Below are 23,303 nucleotides of genomic sequence, written 5' to 3' on the forward strand. Positions count from 1 at the left end.
CACTTGCTGTGCACAGGAATTAGTGAGCATAGCTGCAGATTTGCCTGCTGGTCGATCAACCTGGCCTCATACCAGATCATCCAGCCCTTAAGGACCTAGAGTCCAATCCATCATCACAAAGGAGACCTGGAACTGTGACAGTGATGAACAAGGCATTTACCTTCGGTAACGCTTTTTGTGGTGGATACAGTATCTGCCTGTGGATTCCTCACCTTGTGAATATCCCCTGCGCCAGCAGCATTCGGAAATTTTTTATAGATCTCCACACCGACGAGGACGACATCACAGAAGCTCTGTTCCGCTCGCAGCTCTGCTGACGTCACTGGAGCCATAAGAGAATTTTCCCGTGCCTTCGAGGCACACGGACGGACCAACACAAACATACACAGCATACAAAGTAAACAGTATCCAAACCAGCACACACAGTGTGAAATCAATACATTAAGGCAAAAAGAATAATACACTGCAATTAAAAGTAACAGATAGAAATAATCACCATTGCAGGTATACAAGGGTGGACAACTGGGAGGCTGGTGGGTCAGTGAGGAATCCACAGGCAGATACTGTATCCACCAGAAAAAGCGTTACCGAAGGTAAGTAACTTGATCTTCTGATGGATACATCTGCCAGTGGATTGCTCACCTTGTGAATAGAGTTCCACAGCAGTCCCCACTCCCGGAGGAGGGTGTCCACCCTTCTATACCAAAAAGACCTGTAGGATGGAACGTGCAAAGTGTCCGTCTCTCCTTACTTTGTAATATAAGCAGTAATGCTTCGCAAAAGTGTGGGGGGAGGCCCAAGTTGCCACTCTACAAATGTCCTCCACAGGAACACCCCTAGATAAGGCAGATGTAGAAGACTTTGCTCTGGTAGAGTGAGCTCTTGTACCCTCTGGAGGATCCTTTTCGGCCAAAGAGTAACAGATCTTGATGCACAAGATAATCCATCTGGAAAGGGTGCGCTTGTGCACTGCTCTGCCTTTCTTGGAGCCAATGAAGCCCACGAAGAGCTGGTCATCCATTCAATAGTCTTAAGTCCTATTGAGGTAAAAACTCACCGCCCTTTTAGGGCCCAAGCGGTGAAGCCACTCCTCCCCCTTGGAAGGGTGAGGGGAAGGAAAGAAGGTAGGAAGGGTAATGGGGTGCGGCCCATAGGTCGAAAAGCAGCCCTGGTCCTGAGTACCATTCTATCAGCATGAATGGTCAAGAACGGGGGTTTCGAACTGAGAGCTTGAAGCTCACTTACCCTCCTTGCCAAGGTAATGGCAACAAGAAAAACTGTTTTAAAAGACAATAGTCTCAAGGGACACTTGTGTAAGGGCTCAAAGGGAGAACCCATCAAGTAAGTCAAGACAAGATTTAAGTCCCATTGAGGCACAATAAAGGGAGTGGGCGGAAACTTGTTAGTAAGGCCCTTAATGAACCTTAACACAATGGGTGACTTAAACATCCCCAAATTTTAGTCCATATCTAAAGGCCTCAAAAAACTCCACTGGCTCCTCATGAAAAAGAGAATAGATTTTGCGGCCCTCTGTCTAGCATACAAGGCATTACACGGAAATGGACCAGCATTCCTAAAACAACATCTCACCTGGTACCATCCTCCAAGACACCTTCGCTCAGCAAAGAGCAAACTTCTCCGGACTCCAAAATTTAGAAAAGCCAACTGGGGCGGAAGAAGCTTTATCCTGGGCACAGTAAAACTATGGAACTCGCTCCCAATCAACATCAAAAGCTGTCCAATGCTACTCGGATTCAGAAAGCTTATAAAGAAATGGCTTTCTCAAAATAATTTCACTGAAATTATCCACAACTTGAACTCAGGCTCTTTCCTCCCCTACGGACGCCTACGGGCATTTGTGCGCTATATAAATCACAATCACAAAGACGGCTGATCCGGCAACCAAATGAACGCCGACAAAGCCGATAAATAGCCCTTCACAGTAGCCACAGCAAAACCCTACTGGGCTAGAGAGAGAGCAAACTGAAGGATGTTGGCTAAGCGAGCCCTCAAAGGGTCAATAGACTTCTCCCCACACCAATGGACAAATTTGGACCACCTATAGGAATAGATGGACTTGGTGGAGTGTCGCCTGGCCGATAGTATAACGTCCACAACGTCAGGCGGGAGAGAGAAAGAATCCAGGTTGCCCCGTTCCCTCTCCAGGCATGAAGGTGTAAGCTCTGCGGGTGGGGGTATAGAACATGCCCCTGCAACTGCGAGAGGAGGTCTGCTCTGAGAGGGAGACGGAGCGGAGGGTGCAACAAGAGGTGAAGTAGATCTGTGTACCACACCCTTCTTGGCCAATCCTGGGCGACCAATATGACTTGGGCCCGGTCTTCGCGAATCTTCCGCAGAACTCAAGGAATCAAGGGCACGGGAGGAAACGTGTAAAGGAACTGAGAGCTCCAACTCAACTGAAACACATCCCCCAAAGCTCCGTGTATCGGATACTGGAGACTGCAGAATGATGGGCAGTGAGCGTTCTTGTGAGTGGCAACGGGTCCACCTGAGGAGTTCCCCACATCCGAAAGACGTAACAAACCACCTCCGGATGAAGCTTCCACTCGTGGTCAGCAGAGAACTGCTGACTGAGACTGTCTGCACGCACGTTCAGAACTCCGGCCAGATGATTTGCCATCAGACAAATCTGATGGTCCTGAAAACAGGACCAGAGACGCAGAGCATCTCTGCAGAGACAATGCGACCCCACCCCTCCCTGCTTGTTGACATACCACTTTGCTGTAGTGTTGTCCGTCAGGACTTGAACCGACTGACCGCGAAGGGAAGGGAGGAAGGCCTTGAGCGCCAAACGTATCGCCCGCAACTCCAAAAGGTTGATGTGAAGCAACCTTTCCTCTGGAGACCAAAGACCCTTGATCTCCAGATCCCCCAGATGAGCACCCCACCCTAGAGTGGATGCATCTGTTATCATTGTGGCCACTGATGGAGGTAGATGGAAGGGCTTTCCCTGAGACAGATTGCCCTCCACGCTCCACCAAGACAGATCCATTGCAGCTTCTCTGGAGATCCTGACTGACTCCCTGAAATCTCCATTGTGCTGATACTACTGCCTGCGGAGGCACCACTGGAGCGCCCTCATGTGCCAGCGTGCATGGTTGACCAACAGAATGCAGGTAGCAAACAGACCGAGCAGGCGAAGGACCTTCAGGACTGGAATGACCGCTCCATTGTAAAACAAAGGAATCATTTCCTGTATCTCGAGAATCCTTTGAAGAGGTGGGAATGCTCGACACACAGTAGTGTCCAGTATCGCCCCTATAAACAGGTTGCGCTGAGAGGGCACCAGGTGAGACTTAGGAACGTTTATCGAGAAACCCAATTTGTACCACAGCTGAGTTGTAACCTGCAGATGAAGAGGCACTCTGCTTTGATCAGCCAGTCGTCCAGGTAGGGGAAAACTGGAATACCCGACCTTCTGAGATGGGCTGCCACCACTGCCATCAGCTTGGTGAAGACTCGAGGAGCAGTAGTAAGTCCAAACGGGAGAACCGCAAACTGATAATGTTGCGGCCCTACCGTAAAGCAGAGATACTTCCTGTGCGACTTCAGGATTGGAATATGAAAATACGCATCCTGAAAGTCGATCGACACCATCCAGTCTTCCAGTGGCAGCGCATGAAGAACCTGTGCTAGGGTCAGCATCTTGATTTTTTCCTGCTTCAGAAAAAGATTCAAGATCCTGAGATCCTGGATTGGACGTAACGTGCCATCCTTCTTGGGAATCAGGAAATACCAGGAGTAGCATCCCTGACCCCTTTCCAGCTCTGGAACCATCTCTATTGCACCTTTTTTTGTAATGTTAGGACTTCCTACTGCAGAAGAAGAAGGTGGTCCTCTGAGCAAGCCCCTTAGCAAGGAGGGTAATTTGGAGGGAATTCCCGAAAAAGAAGAGCATACCCATTTTCCATAAGATTTAGAACCCAAAGGTCTGTAGTAACCGATTCCCAATCTTGCAGAAAATGGGTAAGCCGGCCCCCCACAGGACCAACATGATCCAGAATGGTGGATCTAGGGCTGCTTTGCTGTGGCAAGAGGGGGGAGGTAGAGGAGGAGGAGGGCTGACGACCTCGTGGACGACCTCTGTTCTTGCCCCTGTAGGTCTTATATAGGGTATTTTTCTGCTGCTGCTGCTGCTGCTGAGACTGCCCGTAGGTCCGAAAGGACGACCTTCCAAAACCTCTGTACCTCCTGAAAGAGGAACCTCTAGGTTGCGCCTGTAGGCCCAAAGACTTAGCTGTGGATTTGCTGTCCTTGAACCTCTCTAAGGCTGCATCTGATTTTTTCCCAAATAACCCAGAAACATCTAAAGGGAGGTAAAGAAGTGTTGCCTGCACATCCGGAGAGAACTCCGATGACTTGAGCCAAGCACTCCTCCTCGTGGCAGCCAAAGATCCCATTATCCTGGCAACAGAGTCCGCAGTGTCCAGGCCACTCTGAATAACTGGCGTGCAGCTACTCGAGTGTCCGCCAAGACCTCATTAAAATTCTGTCTGTCCTCCTCAGACAATTTAGGAGCAAGCTGTTTCGCAGAGTCCATTAGAGCGTGGATGTAACGGCCCAAAAGACAGGTGGCATTTGTCGCCTTCAAGGCCATACTAGCTGAGGAGAACACCTTTTTAGCTGACTGATCAAGCTTTTTTGATTTCCTATCTCCGGGGACTTGAGGAAAGGCCCCCAGAAGATTTTTAGAACATGCAGCTTGAACCACAAGTCTCTCAGGAGAAGGATGAGATATTAGGTAGTCTGGATCCCCTGGAGCCGCCCTATACCTCCTAGCAACAGATTTACAAACTGCTGGAGCTGAAAAGGGCTTACGCCAGACCTCCAAAACCGGTTCAGCGATGGCATCATTAAAAGGCAATAGAGTTCTACGACAGTGGAAGGAGAATGAAGAAATATTGGACTTGAATTCAGCTGTTGGACGCTGTAGGTCTAAAAGTTCTGCTGCCTTCCTTATGACTGTGTGGTAAGGAGCCACATCCTTAGAAGGAGCATCCGAAGGAGGAGAAAGCTCCTGGTCCGGGGACATATCAAGGCCACTTGCTTCCTTCAAACCTTCAAATAAGTCCTCTGACTCTTGAAGTTCCCCTTCCTCCATTTCTTTCTCTGCCCGAAAATGCTGCTCCTCCAAAATCCTCTGTGCCTCTCGCCGGGACCTTTTCCTCGGAACCGGCGTCGGCGGCGCCAGACATGACTCCGACAGATCCGGAGCCGGCGTCGAACACAGCCTGAGTTGAGCGAGGTCGAGCAGACGGCGCCGGAGATGAAGGAAACGGCGTTGATGTCCTCAGCGCCGGGAAATGCCAGGACGGCGCCGCTGGAAAAAAAGGCATAAAGGGAGCCTGAGCATAAGCCTGAGGAACCCCAGGTTAAAGGGCATAGGACCCATGGGACACAAAGGCGCTCCAGAGGGGTACATAGCACTTGCAAAAACACCATACATTGCATTTAAGTAATGCGATGGGTCTTGTCCCGAGCCAGGGAAAGGAGCGTAAGCGCCTGGTACAGGTTGAGGCATTACGGGACTCGGGCCAACCAGCGCCAACGGTGGAGCCAATGGAGTCGAAGACTCGTCAGGACCTTGAACATCTTCCACCGGAGCCGGAGACTGAACCGGCGTCAGAGATTGGGCCGGCGTCGGAAAGCGCACCGGTGAAGCTTCAGGCAAAGCCGAGTGAGCAGGAGTACCCTGATTCGAGCGTGAAGGAGAAGGAGAGACATAGTCCTTACGATGCAGAGGAGATGGAGAAGCCGACTTCGGAGCCGCGCCCTTATCTGAACGGCGTTGTGAGCCGTGCCTCTTCTTCTTCTTGTGCCTCTTTGACTTTGAAGCATGACCCGAAGTCGACTTCGAATCAGACCTCGATCTCGACCTCGACCTTGATCTTCTTCAACCTCTCTTCTCCTTTCTCATCTTCACCATGAACAGCTTGGCCTCTCTCTCCTCAACGCCTTCGGATTCATCTTGCGACAGCAAGCGCAACCCTTGACGTCGTGATCCGCGGACAGGCACCACACACAATCCTCGTGGGGGTCCGTAATGGACATATGGCCCCCACACTCCCGACAGGGCTTGAAACCCGACTTCTTCGAAGACATCTCTGGAAAAGAAACAAGAGAAGCAAGCCAAAAGCACAATGTAACAACAAAACTACGGAGAGTCCCAAAAAAACGTTAGCGTCGATGGCGAGGAAAAAAGGGAACTGAGGTCATCACGCTGACAAGGCTCTCTTATGGCTCGGGTGACGTCAGCAGAGCCAAGCTTCTGTGACGTTGTCCTTGTCGACGTGGTGAGTTACGAAAAATTTCCGAATACGCAGGGGATATTCACAAGGTGAGGAATACACTTGCTGATGTATCCATCAGAAATCTAAACACAGACCGTCTCTGGTTACTGCCATGAACTACTGATGTTCATATCTATAGCATAACACCAAACTAAACGTCAGGAAAACTCCAGGCCTCCCATACACTATCAGACCAGACACTCAACAACAGGAATGTTTTTTTATTACTCTTGTTTGGGCTCAGGCATAACCACATCATCCATTGTTCCTGATCACGGATATATTGTTGAGTTTTCCCCTCCAAAATGTGTGCTTGGTTCAATCACTCATCAAAAATTAACTACATACACTATAGGCAAGACATCCCTCCTTAGGAGGAGTTCATCAGAATGACAGAGATTAGAAAAATAGCCATAATAGTGGTACATAATTTGGAACGTGATTTGTAAAATTCTGAGCTTGGTGACTTACAAATGTGAGCAGGCAAGTGTCAGCATGGTCGAGAGGTGCAGCACAAGAAACTGTGAAAGTAGCTTAAGTCCTTACTCTTGCATCTTCATTTGCTCACCATCAAAGTCCCGAGAGCGAGTGAGAGACAATGCAATGATACAGTTGTCTCAGCACGTTTGAAGCGGTTTAGGCAGGAGGATCTTCTAGTTGACTACAAGGAAGAAGATGGGTGGGACCAGGCCCCTTGCTGCTGAGAGACAGAGGAGATTTCCAGCTCCTGATCAAATACCTGCTCAATGGTGAGCAACAGAAAACATGCCTCTCCGTTCCCACCAGGGTATTATTTTGAAGCAATGAATAATGACAAACAGGCCAGCTTCTGCCATCTAATAATGAGATTTCATCACCACATGTAAACAAACTGCCTCTCAAAGCCAATAAGTCAATTGTATGTGTCATGGTGTGTGCTCAAGACTACTACAAAAATAACTGTAACTTACGGAAACCCCTTCTTTCCAAATAGCAAAGTTCCAGCCTCCAACGGTAAGAACGATATCTTTGAAGAATGGTGATCGCAATACGGTGTTCACGATGCCATCATGGACTTTATGAGCGTAGGAAGGTGCTGGATCTAATTTTTAAAAAACATTTTCAATAATCAGGTATTTTACACAAGTGCATTTTCAATTGTTTTTAAACTTCAATTCTTTAGTTGCTGTGAGCCCTCAGAATGGCAAATTGATCTCAATCATCGTATCACCCTATAGCTTTTAGTTCACAGTGCAGTGGTTACAAAGCCCATCTGGGAGTTCAAGTGCTTGCCGAATTTCTAGCTGTGTTTTCAAAATACGTGAGTAGTGAACCCATAATTCAGACATTTGATTGCGGATAAAAACAACAGATATTGCTTCAAGAACAAAGACTTTTCTGTACCAAAATGTGCTTACCCTAGGCTTACCCTGGATACTTTTCTAACGTTGAATAGGTTAAGCCTGCAGTCAACCCTAAAACTAGTATGCACATATTTGACTGTTTTCAACACAACTCAGTCAATACAGCAGGGGGTGTTCAAAATAAATTAAGAAAATAGTGTTTCAAGTCACATTATTCAACAGTCGCGCTTTCTAAAGGCATGCTAAGTGGTGTACCCAGAAGCTGAAAACTGACAGAACGTATTAAAGAAAGTGAAACTAAAACTCATTGACAAGTTCCGTAAAATATATATATATATATATATTTGTAAAATCCATAAATAGCGAATGAAATGACGACAAACTGTCCGTAGAGTCCTTATAACACGTTATGGTAAGCCTAGAAGCCTGCTGACCATCTCTAATCAAATCACCAATCTGAGAGCAGAGGTTATCTGGGAGAGATGGCAACATGTTCTGTAGCGAATATCACCCCAGCACACAAGCCCGTGGTTGTGGATCTCAAGGCTTAGCTTGCCAAAGCAAAGATGTGCTTACCACATACATTATGAATCCTAGACTCCTTCCACCCACTAGATTCATAGGTATAGAATCTACATCCTGTGAAGAAGTTACAACCTGAGCCACCAAGCTATGTGGGGAAGGGTGTCTATGAAGACAAACCAGGTCCCCAGGTGCAGGCAGGGGTCTATGTGCAATTTTCTGTTCCCCCGATGCCCCTGACTCAGACTTGGCCCAAGTACGTAATAAAATATCAAACAGGGTCTCGCCAAATAGAAGAACAGGTTCTTCCCCTGCCTGTCCCTGAAAAAACACCTCAATCAAAAGGTCTGTTGACCTTTGCACTAGAGGAAGTGACAAGTTTAAAACCATAGCAACTTTCCTCAGCATGACTGCAAAGGAGGAACTTGCCTAAGTAGCAAGGCCCAGGGGAGAAAGCAACCCTGAAACTGGTGAAAAATCCAGGCCATTAGCCTCTCCCAAAGCAGACAACCAGCTCTCCTCCAAGTCACGTACATTAATTTTAGGAGGAGAAGTAACTTCGACTGACGCCACTAAAGTCAGTGTCGGAGTCGGCTGATCGAAGTCCGGCATCATAGGGCAAGATCCTGAAGGACTGTAGACCTGCACCAAAGCTGCAGAGCTGATGTCGACCGGCGCCAAACCATCAATTTTAATGGCTCAACTGTCACCAAGGACAAACCCTCAGACGGCACCCCACTTGCCTCTTTGGGGCCTAGAACGCTTCAGAGGGAAATGGGGTCCCAAAGATGAGATGCAAGGAATTATAATATTCCCTCATCTGAGCCATCGACGCCCCAGCTACCGAAAACACGGGGAGATGCGGTGCGGAGTCGCGTATGGACTCCTCAACCATTGAGCGGGAGGAACCATAGGAGTCGGAGTCTCCACGTGGTGAAGTCCAAGAATGCCGTGACTTTAACCGTCCCTTACCTTTTGCCTTCCTTGGAGAACGACGTCTTCTATACCGGCCTCAGCTCCTAGATCGACCCCGCAAACGTTCATCCCGGGACAATGAAGACCGAGGCTGGGAAGCCTTCGAGGACTGTGACACATGCGCAGCCATCAACTTCAGATGCCGCTCCTTTAGCGACTTCAGCTTTAGTTTCTGGCAGGAGCCACAATCCTCGGCGTTGTGGTGCTCGCCAAAACACCACATACAAATTGTATGCAGGTCTGTCACCGATATATGTCAGCTGCAAGCCCTACAAGGCCTGAAACCTGTAGACAAAGACAAAGGCACACTGCTACACCGAGAACAAAGTAAGAAGACAGGTCAAACAATCAACCAGAGGAACGGCTTCTCTGATCCGGGTTATAGCGTGGAAAAGAAGAAACTGATTCCAGGCACTGGAGGAGACTTATATAGCTTCATCAACATCATGACTGGAGTCAAAGTCATCACGGAGCCGTACAACCCCATCCCCGGCACGCAGAGGTACTGCCAAAAACATTTCTGGATCCAGACTGGCACCAGGGAGAATTCAAATGTTAAGGAATCTGCGGCTAAATGTCTCTATCAGATAATAGCAGTTCTGCAGCATTCCTGTCCCAGAAGTGTGAAAATGTACTTGAGACATTGTGGGAGGCTGGGTTAGTATATGGTGCTCACTTATGTAATTGTAGCACCCTGCACTAATGTAGACAACTATTATGGTGATTTTAGTGGTCTTAGGCAACCTTAAAAGCTTTCTAAGTGGTAGCTGTGGAGAGCAGCCTTCAGGCTTAGTCCAGAATGAGTTTAAAAAGCAGCTTGTTTTACCAGTACTTAATCTTACGGTATAGGTTAAGAGAAAAAGAATCACACAGTGTAGTTATAAAAATAGGTATCTTATTACAAACACTCACTAACACAATGTCTTATCTCCTACCCAGAGATATAAACACAATACTTAGGAAACAGAACAAGTAAGTAGCACAAGTATACAGTGTCTCCAGGGGGAACCAAACCATAAACTAAAATAGAGGAATGCGGACAACGACTCACGACAACAATGGACCCAGAAGACATAAAAAGGCCAGGGACCCAAGGAACCAACCAAAGTGAGTATCTATGAACCCCACAGAGGTTTTGTGCAGTTTGGAAGCACGACTGCGTGCTCAATGTTAATCAATGGTAAGTCGCGGTTGCAGTTTTAAAGAAAAAGGACCCTTCCCAGCAGACCCAGAAGACATTCCGTGGAAGATGGAAGGTTGGAGAGTCACCCCACCAGAGGATACCCCATGAACCAGGATACATTACACCAGTTTAGCATGGTTCATAGGTGTCAAGTCACGTCGGAAACTGCAGTAGACCACAATGAAGGACTTCAGGACATATGCTGCTGGAATAGAAAACAAAGGATTCCAGTGGAACCCAAAGGTGGATTCAAGTTGAGAAGAACCTTCAACCAGAGGGGACAGAGTATACACCACTCAGGAGTGACCTGGAGGCATGGAAGACGAATGCCCACCGATGTCAGAGATGCAGGGGAGTTTTGACAGTGCCCTTGAGGTTTATTTATTTATGTTTCTTCTATAGCGCAGGAATTCGATCTCCGAGGAGATATCTTTGCGCTGTGTTGTTCCAAAGATAGGCAGAGACAGAAAGCTTGTGTGACATATTTAGGATTGCTGGATAGGAAACAAGTGCGTCTTCAGACATTTTCTAAAAGTAACAAGATTAGAATTTTGTCTTAAAAAGAGGGGTAATGAATTCCATAAAGTAGGACCTCTAAATGAAAGGGCTCGGCCTCCTTGTCTTTCTTTTTTGATCCTAGGGATCTGTAGTAAAGCTTGATTTTCAGATCTTAAAGTTCTTCCTGGTTGATAGAGTCAAAAGATTTCCGTCAGATACCTAGGACCAGTCCCGTACAAGCATTTGTGAATTGTACAACATATTTTGAATTGTACTCTCTGACACACAGGGAGCCAGTGCAGCTTATTCAGTAGGGGATATGAGGGGGATCTAGCAGGAACATTAAGGATCAACCTGGCGGCGGTATTTTGAACAACCTGTAGCCTCTTCAGTTGTTCTACAGTAGCGGATATTAGCAATCCATTGCAGTAGTCAAGCCTACTCATGACTAAAGTCTGCACTAATGTTCTCCGATGATAATCTGCTAAGTAAGGAAATACCCTTCTGAGTAAGCCAATGACTCTCATGCAGGTTCCTGTGACCTGTGTGGCATGGTCTTTTAGCACCAGTGATTGATCTAACTTGACACCCAGATTTTTCACACTTTCCTTGGGGGAAGGAGCTGCACCCAGTTCTGGAGGCCACCACTCAGGTGACCAAAGGAGTGGGGCGTTTCCAAAGAGCATGACCTCCGTCTTGCCCACATTACATTGTAGGCAATTGGAGGTCATCCATGCAGCTATTGCTCTCATTCCAGCAGCAAAGGAATTCCTTACTGCAGGGGTCATATTTTGGAAAGGGAACAGCAGCTGGGTGTAGTCAGCATAGGATGAACCCATATTTTCTTGCCACAGTCGCCAGGGGGGCCACATACACATTAAATAATGTGGGGCTTAGGCACGAGCCCTGTGGCACCCCCTTGGTGAGCTCCCTAAAGGTGGAGTAGTGGGAGCCCAAGCGAACCTTTTGGGATCGGTTGGAAATAAAGCTTTTTAGCCATGATAGAGCAATTCCCCGCACTCCTATTCCCTCCAGACGACTGATCAGGGTGTCGTGAGACACCGTATCGAAGGCGGCGGACAAATCTAGGTTCAAGCTGTGCAAACCAGGCAACGCTGTGGAAGACCAGGAGCCACCTGCGAGCTGTTCTATGTCGAATGTCGAGAGCCAGGGGTTCATTGTCTGGCAGGGGCAACAACATGCCTTGGCAGCGGCAAGCAATGTAGTCAACGAAAAAGGTACAGTGTCGGGACCAGCAAGGTCCAAGTGACTCACCATGAGCAGGTAAGTCAGAGCATACCCCGAGCAAGAAGGGAAGCCCACTGGAGCCAGAGAAGACCCTCGAGAGGACCCATGGGCTGGAGCAGCTCACCAATGAAGAAGGCCCACTGTGCAGAGGGAGCTTTGAGGGCGAAGATCTTGCCTGAAAGAGATGCTTAAGGTTGGAGTTTCTTGGCGCCCAAAGATCTCTGGAGGAGAGAGTCAACAGGCCTTTGGAATAGTAAGTCAATGCAGTACAAAGGGGTCTGTTCCAGTGGTTTCTACGAGGGATACTTGCCTCAAACTCGATATGAAGACAGTCCAGGCCTCGAGGGAGTTGCAGAACCACTTTCTGTGTTGCTGTGCCTTTCGGAGTTCATAGGACCCCAGGACCAGAAGACCGGTCAGCTGCGTTGCGGTGCCTTTAGCTACATGAGAGATGAGAATGACTCTTTCACTCCAAGGGAGATTCCTGCGTGTGTCTTGGATGTCCGCAGACCTGGTGAAGACACGGACATTTCAGATGACCAGCAGGACGACGAGACAAGGAGCAGCAGGAATCTTCCTCGTTGTAGTCTCGGTTCCTAAAGCAAATTCCAGCGAAGTTCAGGGTGTCCAGACGGTCGAAACTGTAGTGGTGCATGATCCCATGACAAATATAGGGACCTGCCCAAAGGTAAGCCGTTAAGTACCCTTAAGAAAGGGTTGGGACAATTCAGGGGTCCCTCCCAGAGGAGGGGCTGGACAGTGGGGAGGATACTCTAATGTCCTTTGTCCAGTTTCGTGCCAGAGCGGGAGCCAATATCTCCCTGAACTGGTTTGAGCCGGAGTATGCAAGTAGGGCAACAAATGTGCCCTTCACACAGTTTCAGTGGCGCTAGCAAACGCCTCCACCCTGCCCTAATACACTAAACCCTCTCTGGAAGGTGGTCATACCTCCCTGTTACAGGATATCTATTGTTCTGCCTTCCCTTGCTCGAGCTTGGCTCAGCAGCAGGAGGGCAGACACATGTCCATGGTCGACAGCAGCACTAGCTTGCTGTTCGGGACTGGCACTGCGAGTACTGAGGGCCACCAGGAGTAGCTTTACCATGCATGGAATCATACCTCCCCCATCGTTTACGGTGTGGGGGTATGATTCCAACATGGTTGACACCAAACATGACAGCGTTCTTGACAGCCAGTTTAGAGATGGTCATCGGTAATGACGCATGGCTGCTCTAAATATCGTAATGACTGTTGCACTTACAACCCGGGAGAATGGAAGATTGTAAGGGTGCCTCGCTCATGCAGTGGCACCCTCACACTTAGAACTGAGCACCCTACGTTCAGGATTGAAAGGTCTACCTTTGGGTGACTTATACATTTTAAGTGTGTTGACCTCAGATATGAGGAATCTTATATCTGTCATTATAAGTGGTGCTAGCACCAGCTTACACAGGCAGCAAAGGCAGACCTGCAGTCACAATTTGAGTGGTCTCTCATGTGTGGCATAATACATGCTTCAGGCCATGGGAGACCCATGGTGTACCTATGCCCTCAGCACCTTAGTACCAAATACTAGGGACTTATCAGGCTACACCTTTAGCAAATCTGGAATGTACATAAGTACTCACCATGTCCAATTTAGGGAAGAAGCACAAAGACTGGGGTCCTGAATCAATCAATCAATCAATCATGCCATTTGTATAGCGCACTACTCACCCGGGAGGGTCTCAAGGCGCTTGGGGGAGGGGTATGCTACTGCTCGAACAGCCAGGTCTTGAGTTGTTTCCTGAAGGCGAGATGGTCCTGGGTCAGCCGAAGGTGGATGGGGAGGGAGTTCCAAGTCTTGGCAGCCAGGTAAGAGAAGGATCTTCCTCCGGCGGTGGCTCTTCGGATGCGTGGTACGGCTGCGAGGGCGAGGCTGGTGGACCGTAGCTGGCGGGTGGGCGTGTAGAAGGTCAGGCGGTCGTTGAGGTACTTGGGGCCCAGGTCGTGGAGAGACTTGTGTGCGTGGGTGAGGAGCCGGAACGTGATCCTCTTGTCGACGGGGAGGCAGTGCAGGTTCCTCAGGTGGCTGGAGATGTGGCTGCGTCGGGGGACATCCAGGATAAGTCGGGCGGAGGCGTTCTGGATGCGCTGGAGTCTTTTCTGTAGCTTGGCTGTGGTTCCGGCGTAGAGGGCGTTTCCGTAGTCCAGTCGGCTGGTGACGAGTGCCTGGGTGACAGTCTTCCTGGTCTCGGTCAGGATCCAGCGGAAGATCTTGCGAAGCATACACAGGGTGTTGAAGCACGATGAGGAGACGGCGTTGACTTGTCTGGTCATCGAGAGGGAGGGGTCCAGGATGAAGCCCAGGTTGCGTGCGTGGTCGGTTGGCTTGGGTGCGGTGCCCAGGGCTGGGGGCCACCAGGAGTCGTCCCAGGCGGAGGGCGAAGATCCCAGGATGAGGACTTCCGTCTTGTCCGAGTTCAGTTTCAGGTGGCTGTCCTTCATTCACTCGGCGACGTCTTTCATCCCTTCGTGTAGGGTTCTGGCGGTGTCGGGGTCTCTGGTGAGGGAGAGGATCAGCTGGGTGTCGTCGGCGTAAGAGATGATGTTGAGGTTGTGCTGGCGTGCGATGGCTGCGAGAGGTTTCATGTAGATGTTGAAGAGGGTGGGGCTGAGTGAAGATCCTTGCGGGACGCCGCAGATGACTTCGGTGGCCTCGGAGCGAAACGGGGGGAGGCGGACTCTTTGTGTTCTTCCGGCGAGGAACGAGATGATCCACTCCAGTGCCTTCTCTTGGATACCGATGTTGCTGAGGCGCTATCCTTAAAACATGGTAACATTGGCTTATACCTAATTGGCATATTTAATCATTTACTTATAAGCCCCTAGTAAAGTGGTACTACTTGTCCCTGTGGCCTGTGAATTAAATGCTACTACTAGTCCTGCAGCACTGGTTGTGCCACTCACATATGTTGTCCTGTAAACGTGTCTCAGGCCTGCCATTGCAGAGTTTGTGTGTGCAGTTTAAACTGCTATGTCAATGTGACAAGATAAACCTCTTGCTAGGCACAACCCTTCCTTTTAATACATAAAAGTCACCCCTAGTATAGGCCTTGGACAGCCCAAAGGGCATGGTACAGTATATTAACATGTTGGACGTGTACTCGTTAAGTGTTACATGTCCGGGTAGCGAAAAACTTGTAAATTCATTTTTCACTACTGTATGGCTTATCTCTCTCATAGGATAACATTTGAGTTGTCTTATTACATTTTATATGTGTAATTCCCAAATAGGAAGAGGTACTCATTTTAGGTTTGGTGTCTCTGGAATCACAATGTAAAAGCTGAACATGGGGAGGTTGGATTTTAAATTGCAATTCTGAAAATGCCATTTTAGAAAGTTGGGATTTTCTTGCCTAAGCCATTTGGTGCCTGCAGCCGTCTCTGGTCACATGACTAGATGTAGTTGGCAAGTGGGCTTTGTGTCTTCATCCTAGAAAGCCACACACAATGAGGGCTTAGGTGTGACTGGGTGAGCCATTACTGGCAGGATGAGAGGGATGAGCTTAACTTGATAAGCCATGTCCAGTCTCTAAATAAAGGGCTTAACAACCCTGAATTGTCACTTCAGCCAGCTTGGAGCCAGGGGAGGTATGGAATTCCATGCACTTCAAAAACACTGTCTAGAAGCTTCTTCCAACTTCCAGAACATATGTACGAGTGTATATAAGAAGACCCTAAGGCACCACCAATTCAGTACACTTCTGAATCTTTGGATACGCTGTCTTGCTGACTGCCGAAAGGACTGACACTCTGCTGGACTGCTACTCTGAAGGAGCTGCTGCCTCGCTCTGCTGGACTGCTGCTCTCTTGCCTGGAGAGGAAGAACTGGACTTGGACCTGACCTTGAACCCAAGACCCCAGAGTGACTACAAGGGCTAGTCTGTTGGCCTTCTGATCTGAGCATTGGGGGCATAACAGCGTCCCCACGGCTCCTGGACGCACATTCAACAAGTTCTGGACACCCAAGAGGGTCCACCTAGAGGTCCTAGACCCTTGGTGTGGCTTAGCGGGATCTTAATTCAAGCTTTTGGGCTCTTCACAACCGCCAGCAGGCCAGTTCACACCAGAGCCATGCCATTTACACCGAAAATTAGTGCAAGCGACCACCAGCCCATCTCTTCACAAGGCAGCTTTACCGACTCACGGGAACAACCAGTGCAAAGTACCAGTCAACCCGGTCTGCTCTGCGCATCACCCCAACAGCCTCCAGCAATGCTCTCCTTGTTCCTAGCGATCCTCTCTCAGCGAAAACAGAACTCTTGGCACAAAACTGGAGGATGTAAACCTTCAGGGGGCCTAATCTGGGACTGTATTTGACCTGATCACCATTATGATCAGCCTAAACGTTTTTATTTGACCCGGTCCAGCGTGACCAGATAGACGCGGTTGGCCCTTTATGCTTTTAGGCACTATATTGCAGTTAACTTTTGGGAAATTGATAGCTCCAGTTATAGTGATTGGATTTGTCATTTTGGTCTTGTTTTTTTTTAATAAACAAAATTCAATTTTTCTAACTGACCTGGCGTGGGATACTTTTTGTGTGGTGTTTTCACTGTTTTACTGCTTGAAGTATTTCACAAATACTTTGCACAGCCAGACTGCTCAGTACCAATCTACCAGGGAGTTGAGCACAGGTTAAATTGGGGTTTGCTTGTGCCTCAGCCGAACTAGGATTGAGGTTGCTGCTTGACCAGTGCTCACACCCCAATCAAACAGTAACACGATTTCTAACACACAGTAATGAGCCTGTTGAATTACTCTAATATGTTTCATATAGGGCACCTAAAAACTCAATGACAGACTGTAAAACTGCAAAAATCATACAGCCTAAGTCTACCTAAACCTCTGAAAACAAGATCAAATGAAATCATCTTTCAAATCTGTTGACTGTCTCCCAGTGGATCCAAGGAAAAAAATAAATTAAAATTCCATTGCACCATCCTCGGTGCCTATTAGACCAATAGATCAAGCTACCTTCAAAAGCGAACATCATAATACATCCCCACTAGGAATCTTCAATCAACAAATCTGCGCCTTCTTCAACAACATCCAAACAACAACAATAAAGAGGGCAGGTACCTAGGTGCCCACGGTCTCAAGCTGTAAAAGGGGTTACAAAAGGTGGTACCCAAATCAAATGCAGATTGTAACTGCTTCCTTTTTTTAGACAAATCAAAGATGTAACTCTTTAGGTGAGGATTCACTTGATCTTTGGTATCAACAATAGCAGAATGTGAGTAATACCGACTAGGAATGCTTCACCTGATATTTGTTTGGGACTCTTCATGATCTCTATTTACTCGGCTCCTTTCTTTTTTCTGTGCTTTCGAGTAGCCACAAGACTATATGTGCAGCACTCCACTAAACTCAAACGTAAATGAGCAAATAAGTCAAGAGTGGTCAGCACATTTTCAATTACTGCATCAGGAGAAATGGACAGACTGTGTGTACCCTGCAAAATGCCAGTTTTCAGCAGCTTCCATTCCTTCATTCTCTCACGTTTTAGTTTAAGATATTTGGATGTGGTACAATAAATACCTCTACAACCTATGTCATATTGTTCACTGAGTGAGATGAGCCATTGTCAGGTTTATGAGAAAGCAATATAATGGGGCCTACTCACAAAGGTGAATTTACAGGTGTAAATTAGCCCATGTTTAAATCTACCCTGCAGCTCGCAGTTACTATACACTTTTTGGTTTCACCATTCCAGTGTGTAAAGTTATTCCTGAGTGCAGGCTTACATGTCTCCACGCCCTGGTGGATCCTCTTACCACATGGTTTATGAGTGACCACTGTGGAGAATGTTTCCCTATTGGCAAGTAGATGGAAAAGTAAAAAAGAACAAGTTACTTACCTTCGGTAACGCTTTTTCTGGTGGATACCATATCTGCCTGTGGATTCCTCACCTTGTGAATATCCCCTGCACCAGCAGCATTCAGAAACTTTTTGTAGTTCTCCACGCCGACAAGGACGACGTCACAGAAGCATGGCTCTGCTCGCGACTCCGCTGATGTCACTTGAGCCATTAGAGAACCTCGTCGGCGTGATGACGTCAGTTCCGCCCTTTTTTTCCATGCCTTCGAGGCACACAGACGGACCGACACAAATATGTACAGTATACACAGCACACAGTATTGAAACCAACACACAAAGTGTGAAATCAATGCATTAGAGCAAAAATAATTAAACACTTCAAGTGAATGTAATAGACATAAAATAACACCATTGCAGGTATACAAGGGTGGACAACGGGGAGGCGGGTGGGTCAGTGAGGAATCCACAGGCAGATACTGTATCCACCAGAAAAAGCGTTACCGAAGGTAAGTAACTTGTTCTTCTGATGGATACATCTGCCAGTGGATTCTTCACCATGTGAATAGAGTCCCACAGCAGTCCCACTCCAGGAGGAGGGTGTCCACCCTTCTATACCAAAAAGTTCTGTAGGCAGAATGCGCAAAGTGACTGTCCCTCCTCACCTCAGAATCTAAGCAGTAATGCTTGCGAAGGTGCGGAGGGGGTCCCAAGTTGCCGCTCTGCAAATGTCCACCACAGGAACACCTCTAGACAAGGCAGATGTTGAAGATTTAGCTCTAGTAGAATGAGCCCTTATACCCTCTGGAGGATCCTTACTGGCCAAAAAGTAACTAAACTTGATGCACAAGATAATCCATCTGGAAAGGGTGGCTTGGTCATCCACACGATAGTCTCTAGTCCTATCCAGGTAAAAACTCACCGCCATTTTAGGGTCCAAGCGGTAAAACCGCTCCTCCTCCTTGGAAGGGTGAGGGGTGAAAGGGAGTTACCACCGTAGGCAGAAAAGCAGCCCTGGTCCTGAGAACCATTCTATCAGCATGAATAGTCAGGAATGGGGGTTTTGAACTCAGAGCTTGAAGCTCACTTACCCTCCTTGCCGAGGTAATGGCAACCAGACATACAGTCTTTAAAGACAATAGTCTCAAGGGATACTTGTGCAAGGGCTCGAAGGGAGAACCCGTCAAGTTGGTTAAGAGAAGCTTTAAGTCCCATTGAAGCACAATAAATGGAGTGGGCGGATATTTGTTGGTAAGACCCTTAATGAATTGTAACACAATAGGCGATTTAAACAAAGACCGCTGGTCCGGCAAGCAAAGGAACACTGACAAAGCCAATAAATAGCCCTTCACAGTAGCCACAGCAAAGCCCTGCTGGGCTAGAGAAAGAGCAAATTGAAGGATGTTAGATAGGCAAGCCATCAATGGGCCAATAGACATCCCTCATCTGCCTAGCGACCTATGCCTAGTTCAATGTACTTCCTCTGGTTTGCCCCAATATTTGAGACTATGGTTAATTCCTGTGACAATATCTGTCTAACAACACTGAACAAATGCCAGATTAAGAGACCAGCCAGAATATGGCTAATTCGCTTACCACTGCACAACGTTGCCACATAGCGATAAAACCCAGGCTATATTTACTTACTTTTTATACACTACCCTCCACTCCATCATGGCCGCCCGATCAACCACCTTAAGCACATGACCTACCGGGGAGTTCTACTTCCTGTTTGGGATTCCTAGACCACACCCGGTTTGCTACTTAATGAGGAGAAACACGACCGGCTCTCCACTATCCGGACCTGGTGAGATGGGTAGGCATTACTGGCCCTGACACAAGCAGTAGAAAGTAAGTGTACCATCTATACAACGCCAACACTGGGGCTCTAACTACTGGAAAAACATGTATCTAGGGTTACTACTTACCTTAATACCAGCCCACCCTTATCCTTCCCTCCTCAGCCTCAACCCCTATGGCTTCTCCCTTGATGTCAGACCCACCGGGTACTGTTGACACCCCATAACTCTAACCTTTAGGTGAGTAACAGTATTTCCGATCCCCTGGGTCTGCGATTAAGTTTTAATGGATACTGCTGCTACCAGTTTTTTTAACTTGTTTTTAACCACATACTAGTCACTATCTCCACTAGTATGTCACTTTTTCACAGTGTGTTCACGGTCACTACAGGGTCACATGTTGTTACTTACCTGTGGTAATGTTCTCCTTTGTCTCCCCTCTTTAGGCAAGAGCAGGGTCAAACAGGTAGTACAACTTATGAGCTGTATTTAACACTGATACTAATAATTAGGTCATGTTTTGTAGAATGTAGTTTTTTACTAGGTCCTGAAGAATCGCAGTCAATGTACTAGAAGCGAGAAACATGTTGACCACACCATTTGCACTTTAGCCCCGGTCCAATCTGGGAAACCAAAAGTTCCCATGAACACCAGCTGCCCTTGATTTTAATTGTGGTAGAGGACCACCAGAATAAAATTGTTTTCTGGTACCTTGTACCACATTTTATCCTCACCCGCACTATCTACTCTGTCCTGGCCCCTCACCCCCACTTCACCCATAGGCAGTTGGATAAAAGATCTCCGATAAAGAGCCCCTCTTTGAGGTGAGCCCGTTGGGCATTGCACCGCCTGCCCGACGAGGAGCATTGCCTATGATGAAGCATGACACTCGCAAGGGTGTGTGAGGCCATTATATCCAACAAATTGGATACCCAGGGGTGGTCCTCCATTGAGCACTAGCCCTTATACCTTAGTGACCTTCTCCTTCTTTCTTTCTCCCCCTAGGAACAGCCCAGTCATCTCTCTTGTTGTCTCCAATAGACTTCTCCCCACACCAATGAACAAATTTGGACCACCTATAGGAATAGATAGACTTGGTGGAGAGACATGTGGCGGACAAAATAACATCCACCACGTCAGAAGGAAGAGAAAAAGAATTCAGGTTGCCCCGTTCAATCTCTAGGCATGAAGGTGTAAGCTTTGGAGGTGGGGGTGTAGAACCTGCCCCTGCGACTGCGAGAGGAGGTCTGCCCTGAGAGGGAGACGGAGAGGAGGGAACTAGGAGAGGTGGAGTAGATCTGTGTACCACAACCTTTTTGGCCAATCCGGGGCAATCAATATAACTTGGGCCCGGTCTTGGTGAATCTTCCTCAGAACCAGAGGAATCAAGGGTATGGGAGGAAACGCGTAAAGGAGTCATGATCCCTAACTCAACTGAAGTGCGTCCCCCAACGCTCCCTGCAACGGATACTGGAGACTGCAGAATGACGGGCAGTGAGCGATCTCGTGAGTGGCAAACAGGTCCACCCGAGGAGTTCCCCACATCCAGAAGACGTGACAAACCACCTCGGGATGAAGCCTCCACTCGTGGTCTGCAGAGAACGGACGACAGAGACTGTCTGCACGCACGTTCAGAACTCCGGCAGGATGATTTGCCATCAGACAAATCTGATGGTCCCGAACCCAGGACCAGAGATGAAGAGCCTCTCTGCAGAGACAATGTGACCCCTCTCCTCCCTCCTTGTTGACATACCACATCGCGGTAGTGTTGTCTGTCAGGACTTGAACCAACTGACCGCAAAGGGAAGGGAAGAAGGCCTAGAGCGCCAAACGTATCGCCCGCAACTCTAGAAGGTTGATGTGAAGCAACCTTTCCTCCGGAGACCAAAGATCCTTGATCTCCAGATCCCCCAGATGAGTACCCCACCCTAGAGTGGAGGCATCTGTGATCACTGTGGCCACCGATGGAGGTATATGGAAGGGCTTTCCTTGAGACAGATTGCCCTCCACGCTCCACCAAGACAGATCCACTGCAGCTTCTCTGGAGATCCTCACAGACTCCCTGAGATCTCCATTGTGTTGATACCACTAGCTGCAGAGGCACTGCTGGAGCGCCCTCATGTGCCAGCGTGCATGGCCGACCAACAGAATACAGGAAGCAAACAGACCGAGCAGGCGAAGGACCTTCAGGACTGGAACGACCGCTCCATTGTAAAACAAGGGAATCATTTCCTGAATGTCGAGAATCCTTTGTGGAGGAGGGAATGTTCGACACACAGTAGTGTCCAGTACTGCCCCTATGAACAGGTTGCACTGAGAGGGCACCAGGTGAGACTTGGGCACATTTATCGAGAAACCCAATTTGTACGACAGCTGAGTTGTAACCTGCAGATGATGAAGCACCTTCTCTGGCTACTCTGCTTTGATCAGCCAGTCGTCCAGATAGGGGAAAACTGGAATCCCAAGGCTGCATCCACTTTCTTTCCAAACAGCCCTGAACCATCAAAAGGGAGATCCAAAAGTGTTGCCTGCACATCTGGGGAGATTTAAGCCAGGCACTCCTTCTTGTAGCAACAGCAGATCCCATGATCCTGGCAATAGAGTCTGCAGTGTCCAGACCACTTTGAATCACCTAACGAGCAGCCGCTTGTGTGTCTGACAAGACCTCATTAAAATTCTGTCTGTCCTCCTCAGACAATTTAGGGGCAAGTTGCTTAGCAGAGTCCATTAGACCATGGATGTAACGTCCCAAAAGACAGGTGGCATTTGTGGACTTCAATGCCATGCTTGCCGAGGAAAACACCTTTTTTGCAGACTGGTCAAGTTTTTTCGACTCCCTATTGCCAGGAACCTGAGAAAAAGCCCCAGAAGACCTTTTGGAACAGGCAGCTTGAACCGCCATACTCTCAGGAGAAGGATGGGAAGTTAAAAAGTCCGGGTGCCCTGGAGCTGCCCTGTATCTCCTGGCAACAGACTTGGAAACTGCCGGAGCTGAAAAGGGCTTATGCCAAACGTCCATTACAGGCTCAGTGATGGCATCATTGAATGGTATGAAAGGCTCCACCACAGTAGAAGGTGAATGAAGAACTTCCGTCAAGATATTTGACTTAAATTCAGCCGTGGAAAGCTGGAGGTCTAAAAGTTCTGCTGCCTTCCTTATCACTGTGTGGTAAGGAGCACATCCTTTGAAAGAGTATCAGATGGAGGTGAAAGCTCCCATTCTGGAGACATATCAAGGCCACTTGCCTCCTTCAGTTCAACAAAATAGTCATCCGACTCCTGAATCTCACCTTCCTCCATTTCTTCCAAGCGATACCTCTGCTCTTTTAAAATCCTCTGAGCCTCTCTCCTAGATCTCATTCTCGGCACCGGCGTCGATGGAACCGGACACGGATCCAGAGGCACAGCCTGCATCGAACGAGGTCGAGCTGACGGAGCCGGAGATGAAGGGAATGGCGTCGACGTCCTCGGCGCCGGGAAATGCTAAGACGGAGCCGCTGGCAGAAATGGCTTAAAGGGAGCCTGAGCATAGGTTTGTGGAACCCCCAGATTAAACGCCATAGGA

At 48.2% G+C, this 23,303-nt stretch overlaps 1 protein-coding gene across 1 annotated transcript in view; it reads right to left on the reverse strand.

Moving 5' to 3' along the window:
• The window catches only part of DNAI3 (dynein axonemal intermediate chain 3), a 1,062,540-nt gene that overhangs the window by 210,803 nt on the left and 828,434 nt on the right, over positions 1 to 23,303 (reverse strand). The window contains exon 19 of the mRNA XM_078645562.1: positions 7,262 to 7,392. Within this exon, the coding sequence (XP_078501688.1) occupies positions 7,262 to 7,392 (131 nt within the window). The remainder of the gene's footprint in view (positions 1 to 7,261; positions 7,393 to 23,303) is intronic.

The sequence above is a fragment of the Lissotriton helveticus genome, chromosome 1_1, assembly GCF_964261635.1.
Source record: "Lissotriton helveticus chromosome 1_1, aLisHel1.1, whole genome shotgun sequence".
In the NCBI taxonomy this organism is placed as follows: Eukaryota; Metazoa; Chordata; class Amphibia; order Caudata; family Salamandridae; genus Lissotriton; species Lissotriton helveticus.